This window comes from Calypte anna, chromosome 18, assembly GCF_003957555.1.
Source record: "Calypte anna isolate BGI_N300 chromosome 18, bCalAnn1_v1.p, whole genome shotgun sequence".
In the NCBI taxonomy this organism is placed as follows: Eukaryota; Metazoa; Chordata; class Aves; order Apodiformes; family Trochilidae; genus Calypte; species Calypte anna.
Window position 1 is genome coordinate 3,441,381 of NC_044263.1, and position 16,677 is coordinate 3,458,057.

General features: G+C 40.8%; 1 protein-coding gene across 1 annotated transcript in view; it reads left to right on the top strand.

Moving 5' to 3' along the window:
- Positions 1-4,706: 4,706 nt before the first annotated feature.
- The window catches only part of SMURF2 (SMAD specific E3 ubiquitin protein ligase 2), a 58,453-nt gene continuing 46,482 nt past the window's right edge, over positions 4,707-16,677 (top strand). The window contains exon 1 of the mRNA XM_030461890.1: positions 4,707-4,808. Coding sequence (XP_030317750.1) covers positions 4,757-4,808 — 52 coding nt within the window. The 5' untranslated portion in view covers positions 4,707-4,756. The remainder of the gene's footprint in view (positions 4,809-16,677) is intronic.

Genomic DNA, 16,677 nt, shown 5'->3' on the forward strand with positions numbered 1-16,677 from the left:
AGCAACAGGACAAAAATGTGATGGATCTGCAGTGAATTTAGGAAGGACTTTTGCTACAGCAAGAAGTTATGATTGGCTTAAAGAAGAATTAGAAGAAAAACCTGTGCCAAAGAGGCAGACTGGGAGAATTATGGCCATTGCAAGCAAAGATGTTGGTGGAGCAGGGTCAAGGCTGCTAATCTATAATGGCCAGATTCTACTGAGCAGTGTGGTGGGACATCAGCTTAGATAAGGCCTCCTTGTTATTAGGCACCACATTAGCATGGTAAGAGGAGGTCCTGGGAGTATGAAGACACATACAATAGATATACATCATAAAGAAAAAGGAAATAGAGGTGTAATTCCCTCCTGATCACCTCTGTCTTTAACTCCATGATCTCTGGGGAGATGTCTATAATGTATCCAATACAGGCTCTGGCAAACTGAGTAAAGGAAGACTAGCAGAAAGAAATACAAGCTGGATAGTTTTTGGATATCTTAAAAAAAAATTGTCTCAGGAAAACATTGTTTTAACCTTTTAATTTACTCACAAACTCTTAAGAATAAGGGCAGGACTCTCTTGCTTTCTTGATACCATCACAGAAGCTGGGGAAGAATGTGGTATAAGACCAGCCAGTTCTCATTACTGCTGAAGGAATGTGGTGTGATTAAACCTCTATACAGAAAGAAACTGAGTGTAATTCTTACACATTGATTTGGTTTGAAGACATACCACATGCTGAGGAATGAGTTTCCTATGTAGTCTTCTGTTTCTAAGCATGGAGAGGATCTCACTTCCAATAAATTAATGACAACTATCGTCTTCTTAAAATGAACACAGTTTGGTTAAAAATGCTTGTTCACATTTCCTGGTGTCCAAAACCACTAAACCCTTTGAGAAATATCTGAATGCAAAGCTTTATTTTTCTTCCTATTGGGAAATTCAAGAAGTCAAAGCCCTTTTTGTGTGCAGCCATAGAACAAGAAAGATTTTTTTTTATTTCTACATACTTCTTCAAAAGTTTCACTAATGTGATACCAACCATCAAATTATTTTGTCTTTATGGACTCATCTACAGCCCTGTTGCTGTCCTAAAGATGCCTGAGCCTATTCCCTTTCTATACATTTCCTCCAGCCTTTGAGACAGTCCCTCAGTTGCTAACTTCTGGCTGATGAAGACTGGTTGGGACTTCCTCTTGAGTCCAGCAGCATCCAAGGCTGTCATCCAAGAAGTGAGCTTCAGGGTGATGCAAGGCACTCCCTTCCCTCTGGACCTGAGCTAGCTACCTCATCTTGAAAGGATTTGTTGCTCAGTGATATCAGCCTAGAGTGAGACATGGATCACTTGTCAACAATTAACGATGGTATTTGCTTGCTTACCTCACAAGATCAGCACTATAAAGCATGAAACCTCTTCTCACCCTTGAAGTGAAACTGCATAAAACCAAATTTGACTGTGAACTGCTGGCTTCTAAACCCCAAAGCAGGATCAGCAAGGTATTGATTCCATTAATCTGATAATATTATGAGAATTTGGGAGATAGCACTAGCACAAGAAACTCTGGATCATAATACTCATGCAGAATTATTTTGCTGGAAAAGAAATGCTTTCCATCCTCAGATACTGTCAAGATCTTTTGTCTCCTACACTCCCCACAGCTGTTGGCATTTTGCAGTTTCCTGACCCCTGCTCACTGCAGATCTTGCACAGATTCCTCAGTGAGCTGCTCCTGTTAAATTCTGCTTGGTAATTCTATGCAATGAAGGGGAGCAATTAATAGAAATCCTGATTTCCCTGCAGAACTGGGAGATATCATGGAACAGAAACATCTGTAGGATATCCCAGATGCAGTCATTGCAATGCTTACACAGGGCCAGAAGAGGAGAGGCAGACAGTTTGTATCTGGTGTATTTCTCTATCCCAATGCAACCTGACTCAGGTTATTTCTACCTCTGTTAGCCAAGAGAGGACATAGTCCTGACCTAAGTGGGACACATACCCTGTGTGCAGGTGCTAATGACAGCAAAGCCCCTCATCTCTCACATGTTACCTACACACACTCTGTACAGGACTTTCATACGTGTCACTGATCCTTGTTGGATGTCTGACTAAAAAAGCTCAAGTCGTGTAGATGTGCTTAAAAAGAAACCCAAGCAGATAGTGCACATATTTTTAAAAAATGTGTGGCAGTAGCAGCAGTCTTGCAGTCAGTGCTTTTTATAGAGGGACTCAAATGCACAGACTGTCCTTTAATGCTCTCACACTTGATGTATATTGTAAGACTTCCAGTGACAGTGAGCAGCCTGTCAAAAAATCTTAGAAAAATTGATAGTTCAGCAAGCTGCTTTTTGAAAAGTGGTATGAAACTAATTATACTTCATGGTCTTTAAAGAACACTTTTAGTGAAAGCATTAAAATGTTCATAACCCTACTGAGCAATGAAATACTATATTTAAACCCAAGTTTGTTTTTCTTTTAATATTGGTATTGCAATTAATGTCTGAGTCATTAGTTATCTATTAGAAAAACATCATGTAGCAAGAGAACTGTGTTTAACATAACACTAAATACTCTCAAATTGCATGAGAATTATTGAATGCTGGCTCCAGAGCACACTGCAAGACCCCAGAACCAAATAATCATATTTTGAAAAATCTAGAGTAACCTAGAAATATATAAAGTATGTGAAAAGTGGCTTTCTGTTTTGTTTTTCTGTCCAGGTCAGCAGTGGCCAGGTAATGTTGCAATATTTGCAAACCATCCGCCATTTGCTTTATATAGTTGGTTTTGGGAAAGGATAATGATCTGGCTAAATGAATTTTCAACAGACTGAAACTTTAACAGTATGTCCTTCAATTATGAGGGCTGATTTATTTTTTTTTTTTAAATGCAGGAATCAGAACATCTGAAACATCTTTGAGGTGTGTGTGAATTTATGTCACTATTATAAGGTAACTTTCTAACTGTTTCAGTGCAGCATATATGCCATAAGATCAGGCATACACTTTATTTTGTGGTAAATTAAGTTTCGACTTGTTTCAAATTCTCTTTGCTTGAAATAGTGAGTAAACAATGATCAGATATTTTCTCTAGTGCTCTGGCTATGCTGTACAGAAAGATTTGTTTCTAACTCTTGCTGGTTTTGTGTTACACAGGCAACAGACACAGCCCTCTGTGAGGAAGGGATCCCACATCCTGATCCCAGGACTCCTCTGCTCCCAGGTGAAGTGATCTTGGGAAAGAAACATTGAAAATTCCCACCTGGAAGAACTTGGTACTTAAGACACACTCAGAAAGGAAGAAGATGTGAGTCTGCACACACCTGCAGTGGGGAGGGGTCTCATTTTAAGGGGGTAAAGCTTTGAGAGCCACACTCCACTTCAAAGGCCTTCAATGGAGAAAAAAAATCAGTTCCTCACCCCAGATTTGATTTTATGAGCCCTGAGCACTGAGCTCAAGATGGGCCCATTCTAGGCATGTTTCTATCCCAGTTTTGTGTACACAGCACAGAAAGTAAACCTCCTGGGCTGTGGAGAAGCTAAATGATAAACTTTGTGAAACACAGGTCATCTTTCCATCCTATGTTTGGCTCCTGCTCTGTAGACTAGATCCTAATCTATGACTTCCATGTGGCAATACTTTAGGGGTTGCCTCAACAGGAAGAAGCCAGTGCAGTGACATGAAGGGAATATTGGTAAGGTTGTTAGTAAGAAAAGGTGTGGGGTTTACTAGCTCAGGCTTCTAAGGTAAGCGTCACTGTGGCAACATTCACAGCTTTCATGGGAGCTTTTCTCAGCCTTCCGAGGCCGTTTTGTCCCTGCAGAAAACTGCCCATGCCTCTGCTGCAGTGTGGAGCTCCCCTCACACCAAAGGCTGGGAAAACCCTGGAGTCACCTTTTTTCTGGGATGGGAGTTAAATTAGGCCATGCAATAAGGCTTTATTTCTGGTTTGGTGTGGGTTTTTTTTTTAATTATTTTGAGGATGGCAGCTCACAGAACTGATTCCTCCAAAGCACAGGTAAGAACCATACCTGTCCAAAGTTTACCAGTCCCTATGGCCAGCCTGTCACACCCTACCCGTGGAAATACCACCCCAGATCACCGCCCCACAGCACTCCTGGCTGCGACTGCCCACATTTCAATCCTCACTCCCATTTATGCTTCTCATTCTCCCACCCCAAGCCCCCCATCTTCATCCTCCTCCTCCTCTCCCACTCCCCCCGCCCATAGCGATTCACTCCCACCATTCCCCACACCTCTCCTGACAAGGACCCCGACCCTCGACGCCCCCTGAGGGGCTCCCCCCTCAGCATCCCTGAGGCGGAGGGGCGGGAAATATCCGCGGGCTCCCCCGAACCGGCGGGGTACGCGGGGGGCTCCCCCGGGGCAGGGCAGGGCAGGTCGAGCCGGGGGAGGGAGGGGAGGTGCGGCGAGGCGAGGCGGCCGTCTGTCCGCCCGCCCGCCGTGTGGCTCCGTCCCCGGCTTTGTGCTCGCCGCCCGGGCTCCGGGCGAGGGGGCGGGGAAGCGGAGGGAAGGGAAGCGAGGAAGGCGGCCGCGTCTCCTCCTCCGCCTCCTCCTCGGCCCCGCTCATGGCGACGCTGGGCACATCCGGGCTTCTCCTCCTCCTCCGGCGGCCGCCGCTGCCCTGAGCGCCCAACCCGACTCCATTAGCGCCTCCCCTCCCCCTTCCCCCCCCCCCCCGTCTCCCTTCCCGGACCCAGAGGCAGGGGGAGCCCCGGGCCAGGCAGCGCCGAGCCCGCGGAGCGGCCGGGGACATGTCCAACCAAGGGGCCCGGCGGAACGGGCCCGTCAAGCTGCGACTGACAGGTGAGGCTGAGCGGGCAGGCTCCGGCGGGGCCTAACGCCGATCGCCGGGCTGGTTCGGGCGGGCAGGGGGCAGGGAAGGGACGGGGGAAGCCGAGAGCAGCGGGGGTCTGGGGGGGGAGGGGGTGTGAGGAGAAGCCCGGGGTGAGGAGAGCCCAGCTGGAGGGGCGGGAGCGGGCTCCCTCCATGTGTCTTTGAGGTTGAACCTGGGGCCGGAGGAGTCCCCCAGGCCTCAGGAGGAGGGTGAGGGGGGAAGGGGCCGGTTGGCTTTGCCCTCGCCCCGCCGCGGGGTCCGCGCCTCCGGAACGAGAGGTTCTGTGCGGGCTCCGGGCCGGGCCCCCCTCAGCCCGGCGGGGTCTGCAGGCGTGGGGGAACCCGCCGGTGTTGGCTGCAGGCACTGGGCACCTTCTCCTCTCTCTCGGCACCTCCAGCTTTTTATTTTTCCTTTGGTCTTCTCAGTGTAAACTCGAAAGAAACTGTCACACTCTTTGTTTTGATCTCTTTGTTTGTTGTTGTTGTGTTTTGGGCTTTTTTTTAAGACAACTTCCTTAGTTAATATTGTAGGCGCTTGGTTGGGGAAAGTGCCTTCCACTGCCCTCTTTCAGAAGACCACTTGACCTCTAATATTTTAAAGTATCATAAAACCTGCTCACCTGTATGCTGAAAAGGAAAATGAGTTGCTTTTAAATGCTTGAAAGTATGTTCTTATCCATATAACAGCCCGGTGAATAGAGAAAAAATCTTGGAAGTTCTGTTAGAGTTTTTTTTTTTAAAAATACAAGAGGCTTTAAAGAAAAGAGGTAGTTCAAAGTATTCCAAGTCCCCCACGAGATAAACGGTATTTTGTATTATAAAGTGTCAGTGCCTGGAAGGTAAGCTAATAGAAAATAATAGGTAACAGTGTAAATACTCTTTTGCATCTAATGTATTTAACCAACTTGCAAACCAAATGTATTTTTTAAAAAACTAGAAAAGTTGATGTATTCACTTTCAGTGTATGTGAAATATTTCCAGTTTAATGCCTAATAAAGAGAGGGGCTTTCATACTTATTTTTCAAAGTATGTTATTTTTATTCTGGAAGTAACATGTATCTGCTAATGTTTTACTTTGGAAATACTTGGACTAAATTTGTAATCCAGTTTTCGTGGAGACTTGTGAGTGTATATGTATATATTGCACTTAGAAGTAAAATAAGCATAACTGGGACTGATGCATGGAACACTCCTGCCTTGTTTTTACAGAGTGTTTTGTAGCTCTCTCTTCAGGTTATTGCTTTGTGTTTTGCAGTGCTTTAATACTTTGTCCTGAGCAGTGAGTACTCAGACATGCTTATCTTTGAAACATTGAAAGTGTCTGTAGCTTTATGTAAAAGCATGGAAAGTACTGTTCAGGGAGTTGTTTCCTTCACCTTTGGCTTTTGTGTTCTATTTTATTTCGTATTTATTTTATTTTTATGAAGGTTTAAGCATATAATGAAATGCTGTCTGTGACAATATGTTATGGGGAGTGTGATTGTGAGCAAGAAAAAGGCTGTAGCTTTAAATATGGAGCTTTAGTTGTGCAGTCAGCCCCCAAAAGAAGCAGGTATAACCTTAAGGAAGGTTGCTGAGGTTTTTGTCATCTTGTATTTTAGGGAGGGAGTATGCAGAGCTCAGGATGCTGGCAAAATTGTCTTTCTAGGGACTGTTCCAGGGGTAACAGCTGCCGAGTACCAGATCTGTTACTTGGAAGTTTATATGAGGCATTGGCCTACTTCTTCAGTTAAAAAGGCTTTGAGGTATTTTATGCTTTTGCTCACTGTGAGTTGTTTCACATAAGGTCATTTGTTGTAAGGAAGCTGCACATGTTTAAGAAGAACATTGGATTTTATGAATTCAGCTGACATGTTGTCAGTCCTTGCCTAGGAATAGTTTGAAGTGTTCTGTGTGGTTTTGATTACCCTTTTTTGATTGGAAAAGCAGTTTGAGGGCTCTTGAATTCTAAAACTGTTTGGAATTGAAAGAATCTGTAGATCAGTCATTTAAAAGTTTATTCTCAAATTGACAAATGCTATTTAATCTTCATTTTCCTTGGCTGTGTGAAACCAGCAGTCTTCTGTTTTGGCTTGAATATTTATAGGTTTAATTCTGCAATCATTGTATAATACTTACATTTTCTGTTCATTATCTCTAAATGAGATGGTATAGATTAAAAAATTAATTTTCAGAACTGGATTCAATTAGCAGTTTTTCAGGACATAAACATTAAAGTTTTAGATGGAAAACATTGTTTTGACTGACTGGATAAATGACAGGATAATGTTTGATGTGAGTCCAAGAACTGATCTGGAGCCTAGTGCCCAACTTCTCAGTCCATCTTAAGAAGCCAAATAAAATATTTAACCTAGGCCTCATTTTGCAAAAAAGGTTGATTCTTTGTTGGGACTTTAAGAAAGTTCTGAGAAATGTTTGGCATATCTTTACACTAAGTGTTTAACAGTTTATTTAGGTCTGGGTTCCATAACAGAGAAAACCACAGTGGTGGCATACTTCTAGTAAGTTTTTATTTAGTTTACAGTGCATCTGTGTTATAAATTGCTTATAAAAGGTAATTATTTTGCTCCTAGGTTTAGTTGTCTGTAGTAAATATCACTTGAGTCTTGAATGATACACATGTTGGTGAATTTTGAACTAGAAAATAGCTGGATAATTGTTAAAATCCAAAGATTATGCCTTCTAATGATACTCTTTTTTCTGATTAAAATATGAGCAATGTAATTTAAGTTAGCTTAAGTTTAGAATTGCATTACTCTTCTCTAAAATTTATCCTAGCAGCTTTCATTAATATTATTCAAGGAGGATGAGGCTGTAATATAAGGAAAGTTCCTTCATGTTTGTCATTTTTACCTCCTTTTATCTAGTCCTGCCCTGAGTACATCTGACTTCTGCAAAAGCTGCAAGTGGTGTCATCCCTCTCTATTCCTGTGTTTTTTCTCTGTGTTGTGTGTTTGTAAATACACTCTACTGGTCTCCCAGGCAGAATGTACCATTCTTCCTTCCACCCCCATGTTGAATTGCATTGGTTTTATATTCTTCAAAAACCAGAGAAATGACCGTTGCTTTCAGTTGCTCAGTAAATATTTAATGTCCTAGTCTGTAAATTATCTACTGTTAAAATAGTTTAATTTGACTGCTTTCACTTGTATCAGTGTCAGTTATCTGAATGCAGTCCATAGGGCTGCTTTTATCTAGTAGAAAGAGGTATTTTAAAATCAGTTTGAAGTATGAATAACCACGTGGGCTCTAGAATATATTGGGTTGAATAAAGGTTACTACATGAATTTATTTAGTTCATGTGTTAGCATTTGTGTCAGAATAGTTAACAGATAAAGATACTTTCATAGTCACACAGCACAGTTGCTCTGTATTGTAAAAAGTGGTAATAAATGTGCCATGGATAAAACTGGAGTGAGCTGGAGGAGTGGTGTTGTTGGTAAAGAATGAAGAAGTAGGCCTGGAGTTATTAGGTCTGGTTTTCCTCCTCCAAACTGTAAGCTTTCAGGTTTGCTGGCAGAGGTTGCTAATTAGGGAAATTAAAGCATAGACAATGGAGAGCATCTCATCTGCTGTCTGTTCATTCCTTACAGGACAAAGGTGGTATTGTGCCCTACTGGGAGGTTATAGTGGTGAAGAAGGAGGTGATATTTTTTTTTTTTTTTAACAATATGTAGGAACTCTTAAGATGCTAAAAATATCTATCAAGAAAAGTACTTTTTATATAGAAAAAGCAAGAATACTTTAGAGGTTTTTTTGCATAATAATGTGGACTCTCCAAAGCTGGCTTTTGCAGTGGGTAAATATAACAGATAAATTAATACAATTGAAAACAATGGTTACCTAAATCCTGGATTCTCCTTTGTGTTGTTGGAAGCAGAACTGAAGCTTATGGATAGCAAAGCCTCACTCTAGGAACAACATTTACTGAGAAGAGGGGCAGGGCTGCCTCTTTCACCAGGAGCCTGTAGTTAGATAGGCTTTGGTCAACAATAAAACAAAAGGTGCTCTTTCATGTAAGCTGTATTTAACTTCATGACATATGGTTTGCTAAAAACTACTGCTTGATAAATCAGAATGAATAAATTACACAGTAGGTAGATTAAACTGGTGCAGTCCCAACCAAGTCAGTAGGCATGCATCTAATCAGATTGTATATGGATTGATGGATGCTTGGCCCTCTTTTAATCAGAGTATGAAGTGCTTATACATCCTTTTTATATATAGATATAGATATTTAAATTAATTGTGGATCCCACAGACACTGAAGAATTGTAATAAACAAGTGAGCAGCTGTATTGAGCAGTCTTAACTGCTTGTTTCTATAGGATCAGTTTCTATGACAAAAGCTTTATTTGCCTGGGTATAAAATTAGGTTTTGTGTTCAAGGATTCATTATATAACTGTTGTGGACAGGAAAAAGAGGAGCAAAAAGGCCCAATCTTCATCTTTGGCTGTGCAATCAGGAAGGCATGGAGTAGAAGGTAGTAGAGGATTTATGTGTGTAGGTAACATATGGAACATAAGTAGGGGATGGATGTGAAATCTGCAGACAGTCCTAATGTTAATGTTTGAAAAAACAAAGCTGTTGGGGGAAAGAATAAGAGAAATCCCTGGGGTGGAAAAATAGGGAGTAATTTTTAGAATTGTATTTTTCAGTTACATTTAAAGAGTTTAAGCTGTCCCATCATTTCTGTTTGCAGAGCTGAATTTAGCTGAGTAACTTGGCCAGTGGTAACAAATTATTTTCTGTTTCCTTTTTTATTTGTTTAATCACACTGAAAATCTGATCAGGCTCCAGATGAAGGCATATTGTCTTTATGGCCTTAAGGTGAATGGGTGATCCCTACAAAAAGACAGCTTTTAGTGTTTTGCTTTATCTCACTGCCTTTGAAGCATGTCCTTGTTTTGCCATCTTCAAGTAACATCTCACTATTGGGCCAGACCTTTCTTGCAGATTTTCTTTGGGTGTCCTCCCTCCTTTCATCACAGTGAGATGACCTAACTTCTGACTTGGCTTCATGGCTCAAGTATGTCACTATGCAGGCCATTATGTGTGTGCTTTAATATATAAAATGGAAATGCTTATGACACTGCAGTATTTGAGGTCATTCCAGTGACTTCTGAGAGGCTGGTAAAGGTTTAGCTCAGCAATATTGACAGTGCATATAAAAGTAGCTCCTGTGTGTGCCTGCTCTTAGCAGCACCTTTCCTGTTTGGGAAAGAGGATCAAAATCTTGAGGGACATTTGGCAATAGGATGTTCAAGGAAGCAAACTGTTGACTTTTTCATGCTACTTAAACTTTAAATACTTTCGATGAAAGCACAGATAAGTATGCTTGTAGCTTTAAAGAAATCTTCATCTGTAGATAACAAAGCTCAGGACAGAATTGGCTAAAGCATTATCATCTGACTTGAAGTGGGGAGACTGATACAGAATAGAGAATAGACACACTCAAGATCATAAAAAGGATAAACCAGGTAAAGCTGGGATTTAGAGCTATTATCTTTTGACTCTCTGCCCATGGGCATTGTTTCTCTTGAGTTTAAATCCATGGAAAACATGGTTCTGTTTTGGGCCTTCTGAGACTGTGTTTGGGGTGATTTGTGTTCAGGTCTCTCTTACAAGGCATGTTTGTGTTGAATTATCAGCTGTGTTTTAGCATCCTGCAGATTCTTGGCAATTACATTTTTTTTCTTAATTCAAAATAAATTTTTTACTGTTGCTTAAGTAAATAAGACTAGAAGGACTGATATCCCCAAATGTGAGTCAAGAGTATTGCTTAGATGAAGTGTTACTGACATTTTCTAAATTCTGAAAGTGAAAGAAAAAGTAGCAGTATGTGAGTTTATTGGGATATGTTAACTTTTCTGGAACAACTCTTGGCCAGCAACATTGAATATTACTGATAATTTAATAATATTTTAATATTACTGATGGAGTTAGATGGGGTCATGACTTTTTAACATACCTATTTGATTTGCAGTGTGCCTATAGATATGTACATAAACTCAATTATAGATGCAGGTGTGCTTGGATTTAATTGAAGGTGGCAATCTGCATTGGTAACTCTGGAGGCATTTTCTGAAAATTTGAGCCAGCTTGGTGATTTCTTTGTGGTACAAGTAAAGACCAGGCTGTGCACTTCTAAAACTGCATGTGCTGAAATGTCTGCTGTGTGTATCATAGGATGTGAAGAAAGTGGGTGGTGTGTGCTCAATAAATGTTTCATTTTAGTGAAAGGTGGTCTCCTACCTCTTGCAGTTGTTTTTCATGGAGAATTCTAAATATACTAAAGTGGATCCTCATTTTTTCTTGGTGGAGGAAGAAATATCTTACCCTGCTTAATAGTACCTGTAAACATGGCTGCTTTAAATAAATAAATCCTTAAATGTGCAGAGGAAGTCTGCATAAAACACACGGAATCAAATGAATGCTTCATTGCATTAACTGTGCTGAGCATTTGTGTGTCCTTATGCCAAATAATGCTTCAACTCTTTATTTACCAGCAAAATAAGTACTTCTGCTTAATTTATAAAAGATTATATCAAATGTGATTAAGAAAGTAGAAAGGTAGAGCTGGTATAGGCAGGTGATGTTGTCTGGAAGCAAAAGGGGTCACTTGTAAAGATGAGACAGTGGAGCAAAAGGGTTTTAAGAGCTGTCTGGAGGAGCTGAGCTGACACCAACATGAAAGAACTGTAAGAGCAGCAGGTTGTGTGTCAGTGGAGGCAGAAAACAAATGTGGTGTTTCTACCTGGGCTAAAACGTACAGAAATCTCTCCTACATTTCATGCTGCTCATTACAATATTGCTCTGATCCAAGCAGGAATGATTGCATTTTCAGTGTGAAAATACCAGGATTCCAAGTATTGTTTCCTAGTGTTAATATTTATCTTCCAAGAATCACAGAAAATATATTGTCCCTTGTAGGCTGGAACACACTTGCTCAGCATTACTCCTGAAATTAAAAATGTCTGGCTTCACAGCATGACACATGAACATACCAAACTTTAAAGAAGAGTATAATGCCTGGTGCAGCAGACATTTCATGGGACCTTTATTTAGAGAATCCTCAAGTTCAAAAATGCTTTAGACCACTCTTGCAGAAGCTTCTTGCTAATTGATGCCTGTGAACAAGTGTAGAAAGCTTGAAGCACCATCTTTCATAATTCCAACTGCGTCACATCCATGGTGTTTCTAAATGTCTAACTAGCAATTCTGGATCTTTGGTAGGTGTTGGTGCACAGACTCTTCAAATGTATATATCACACATTGTTATAATAAACTGTTGGTCAGGTATGGATGTGTGGAATAGGAAGAAATTGCTGCTGGTCTTCATTTGAGCTAATTAATACTGCTGCACAGGGGAAGTGCTTGTGTGTTCTTACAGAAGCAAATGCTACCTGTAAGTTCAAGATGCTGTGCAGTATTTCTGGGTTGCTTTAAATAGCTTGATATGTTTTTTGTCCAAAAGTTAATGGGTTTAAAGCTATGATAGTAATGGCAGGGGTGGCCTCGATTTATCCCGAAGCTGTGAAATGTTACGTTGTATTCCTTTTGTGAAAAATCTTTCACATTTGGGATTTCTACTAAAGGACTCAGTCCAAGGATGATTTAAAATGTTGTCGGTTTCTGCTTTCTTCTGGAACAGGAAAAGAGATGGCTTTTAAGGAAAAAGTGACTTTTGGTAATGTTCAGTAGTACATGCATCATACGTGGCTTGTTATAAAGTATTTTTGTAGTCTTCTGTCCCTTCCTTAAGCTGCTCTTGCAGTTCATAATGTTTTCCCAATACCTGTTTTTCAAGGAGGTGGTAAAATGATTTTAAAATTTCTGTATTCCTGTCTACAATAAAGCCATTGGTTCCCCTCCCAAACTACAAACAGAATATTTACATTTACCTATATCTCACTTGCTTCTGTTGCCAAGAGATGATGAAGAAATTTCTGTTCATTTGTGAAATCTGGATGTGGTGTTGTGAGTATGTGCCTCAGATTCCCTCATTACAATATTTATCATTTTTCCTGAAAGTGCCTTTTCTCTGGTGAATTGTTCATCCTGTAGAATAAGTCAGCTATTTCCTGTGTATCAGCATAATGTAACTTAATCTGCACTGGGTAGTACTTTGGACCCATTCAAAAGTTTTATATATTTTTGAAGTTTATTGAAATTCAGAAACTTCACTCTCTGCATTTAAACAGTTCTTCCTAGTGTGGTCCAAGGCTGCAGATGCCCTTGTTCTGCACCCATCCTGCATCACTGTGATGGAGTAGCAGGGAATGAAAAGAAAAATTGTCCCTGGTCAACCTGACCCTTTTGAATGTTACAGTCCCATTTCAGCAGCATGGTGAGTAGGAGCACTGGTTCCTGCAGTGGCTTCTACCTCATGTAATTTGAACACAATTTTGAATCATTTTGTCTGAATGTCTTTGCTTTTTTTTTTTCCCTGTCAGTGGAATTTATAACTAGAGTTGAACTCCTAAGGCCAGCTATAGTTGGCACTGCCCATTATAAGTCTGTCTTTTCAGTTTCTGTGAAGCTGCCTGCTAACACTGAAATTTTTCATACTGAGCAGCTAAATCAGGCTGAATTTATTTTGGGAATAAATTGGCTGTTAAAATTCAGCCAGTTTCAAGGAGATAAAAACTATGTTGCACATCTTGAAAAAGCCTGGGTTCTTGTGAATGCTTTATTCCTGGGCAGGAATGCTGTCAAACGTGGAGATGGCAATAGGCAGCTGTCTGTACCAGCCTCTACCAGTAAGAAGTGGTGCTCAATTTAACAAATGGCTGGGACAGGAGTTGCTCTCATCCCATTAATGCTAACTCAGTGGCAAGCTCTTGGTGTGAAGAGAGGCATTAACCAGGGTGCAGAGGGCTCAGAAGTTGGAGAAGGGAGTGAACTGGAACAAGGAGCTGTCTGGGACAAATGGGAGGGTGATGGAGGCTGATTTTGGCAGGACAAGGTGCTGGGAATCTTCTGGTGCCCTGACTCCAGTGTTGTGGCAATGAACATGACACAGGGTCACAGGGACAGCCCGAATTCTTGTGATTCCAAACTTCTTGACACTTGGCTTTGTAACCCAAGATTGCTGTTGCTGTATGTGCAGTTGATGTTAGTGCTTTGGGTGTATTACTTGCAAGAAGTTGTCATCTATAGCAGAGGCTTGAAGTGTTTAACAAATGCAAAGAATGTAAGTGGTTACAGTTGAACAGAGGACAGAAGTTCAAAAGCAAACAGGAAAAAGAAAAAAAACCCACCCTGACACCATATTTTCTCCCATCTGTTCCTTCGTGCCACATGTTCATCACCTTGAGCCTATTTAGAAGAGGTAGGGAATTAGGGGCTGGCTTCAAAGTGGCCATGATTCATAACATAATTCTAAGAAAAGCTTGCAGATAAGATCAGGATTACTCCTTATATGTCGAACAAAAAGAATTCTCAAGCTTTTAGCAAGCCTGAGAAGTGGTGGGGTTTTTGTTTGTTTTGTTGGGTTTTTTAAAACCTCAAGTCTAAGAAATTGTGATGTATTTGTCACTTCATTAGTGCTGGTGTTTTCTTGTTTTAAAAGGGTCAGAAGAACTTTCTTTTAATATGTAATAATAGAGTTCTGTAGTTTTTAATGTTTCCTTGGCTAATTTAGATGCTGTCTATTCACAAAGGCTTTGGAGATGCAATTAATGTTTTCTTTTCAGATAAATGCTCTCTGCTGTGAGTTGTATGAAATATTTGACTTCTTTTAGTCAGAGTCTATACAAACATATAAAGTATCAAATGAGCAGAGAAACCTATGGCAATATTTCCTGTACTCTGGTGGATGTTGCAGTGTGTGTAAAGATCATAGAATCATAGAATGGGCTGGGTTGGAAGGGACCTCAGAGATCATCAAGTCCAACCCTTGATCCACTCCCACTGCAGTTCCCAGCCCATGGCACTCAGTGCCACATCCAGGCTCTTTGGAAATATCTCCAGACACGGAGAATCCACTACTTCCCTGGGCAGCCCATTCCAATGCCTGATCACCCTCTCCAGAAAGAAATTCTTTCTAATCTCCAACCTAAACCTCCCCTGGCACAACTTGAGACCCTGCCCTCTTGTCTTGCTGAGAGTTGCCTGGGGAAAGAGCCCAACCCCCCCCTGGCTCCAACCTCCTTTCAGGGAGTTGTAGAGAGTGATGAGGTCTCCCCTGAGCCTCCTCCAGGCTGAACACCCCCAGCTCCCTCAGCCTCTCCTCATAGGGTCTGTGCTCCAGTCCCTTCACCAGCCCAGTTGCCTCCTTTGGACCTGCTCCAGCACCTCAATCTCCTTCCTGAGCTGAGGGGCCCACAACTGGACACAGTACTCGAGGTGTGGCCTCACCAGAGCTGAGTAGAGGGGCAAACAGATTCCTCTGTAGAAGAGGGGGGTTCTCAGTTTGTCACCACTGGGTTGGTACAGCAGCAGCTGACTCTTAGTGGATTGATAGAATATACTGTGCTTTGTTTAGAGCAAGTTCCCTTTGCTGTAAGAAACCTTGATCTTCACTCTCTTTATATTAAACACTCACAGATGAGCCTGCAGAAGAGTTTAAACATTGAAGAAATGAATCAGAGGTTACAGGCAGTGGGCAGGTGGATCTCCAGCAAGAAAAAGGCATCGTGCTCTGTTGGAAGTTTCTTGCAGAGATCTCTTCAGAAAATGGCTATATATAGACAGAGTGAAGAGAAGTTATGAGTGCCATCAGATGGATGATTTTTTTTTTTTTTTTAGTCAACTAAAAATAAATGAACTGATAGAATGTGAAAATGCAAGGTTTCATTTTAAATAAACTTATGCTTATTATTGTGTAACCTTGAAGAAAAGTGAGCTTTTAAAACTCTTTTCATATTTGCACAGCATTCCTTGTTGAATCTGAACAGTGCTTCTCTCCCCTCTCCAGACCCCCAAATGTTTAATGGTACAGGGCTGGAACACTGTCTGCTCCTATGAAGACATCTTTTCCAAAAAGCTGTTCATTTTCACACCTTTTTGAGCTTAGAGCTGTTGTAAAGCTGTTAAATACTTGATATTTTTTTTTCAGCTGATATTCTTTTTTCATTATTTAAGGTCTGTGAAAGCCCTGCTTCTCAGGGACTTGTTTAGGAGTCCCTGTCATGTTACTGTCTTGAACTTTCCAGAGTTCTGTTTCCTTTGAAGATACACTACATGCATCACCTTTGTGCTGAAATAAATATCTGTTTATCAGTTTACTATTGTCAGGGCTTAAGAGGTGAGGTTTACCTTTGTTATTTTAAGACTACTGACTTAAATAGCTGAAGAATATAGTTTCCATCAGATAAGGTGTCAATACTACTTTACAGAATTACCTTTTTCTGTCAGGATTTTTTATTTGCATAGGTTTGTTTTTTGTTAAGGTCATGCTCTCTTCATTGTATTTGTCTGTGTTTTTAACTTTGTAATTGAAGTATTTACAATATAGTTATTTTTGTTATTGTGAACCATTTTATTGTTTCAGAAATGAATGAATCATATATTATGGGTTATTTTTTCCTGGCAAATATTTTTCTTTAATGATTACTCAAGGCTAGTTTAAATTGTACAGATGAATAACACTTGAAATTCAGTATCTGATACATTATTTCAAGTGTTACAATGAAAAACCTTGTGAAAATACATATGTAGGTTTTTTTCCCTTTTATTTCTGGGAACAATGGCTTTATGAGGGACTAGACTGGCAATGAAGCTGTTGTTGGGCTGTGGCATAATACTGCTTCTCAGTCCTGTTATTCTAGCTGCCTCTCCATTTCCCAGATTCCCAAGATTTTGTTCTGTTTCCCAGGTTCCTTTCCTCTGTCT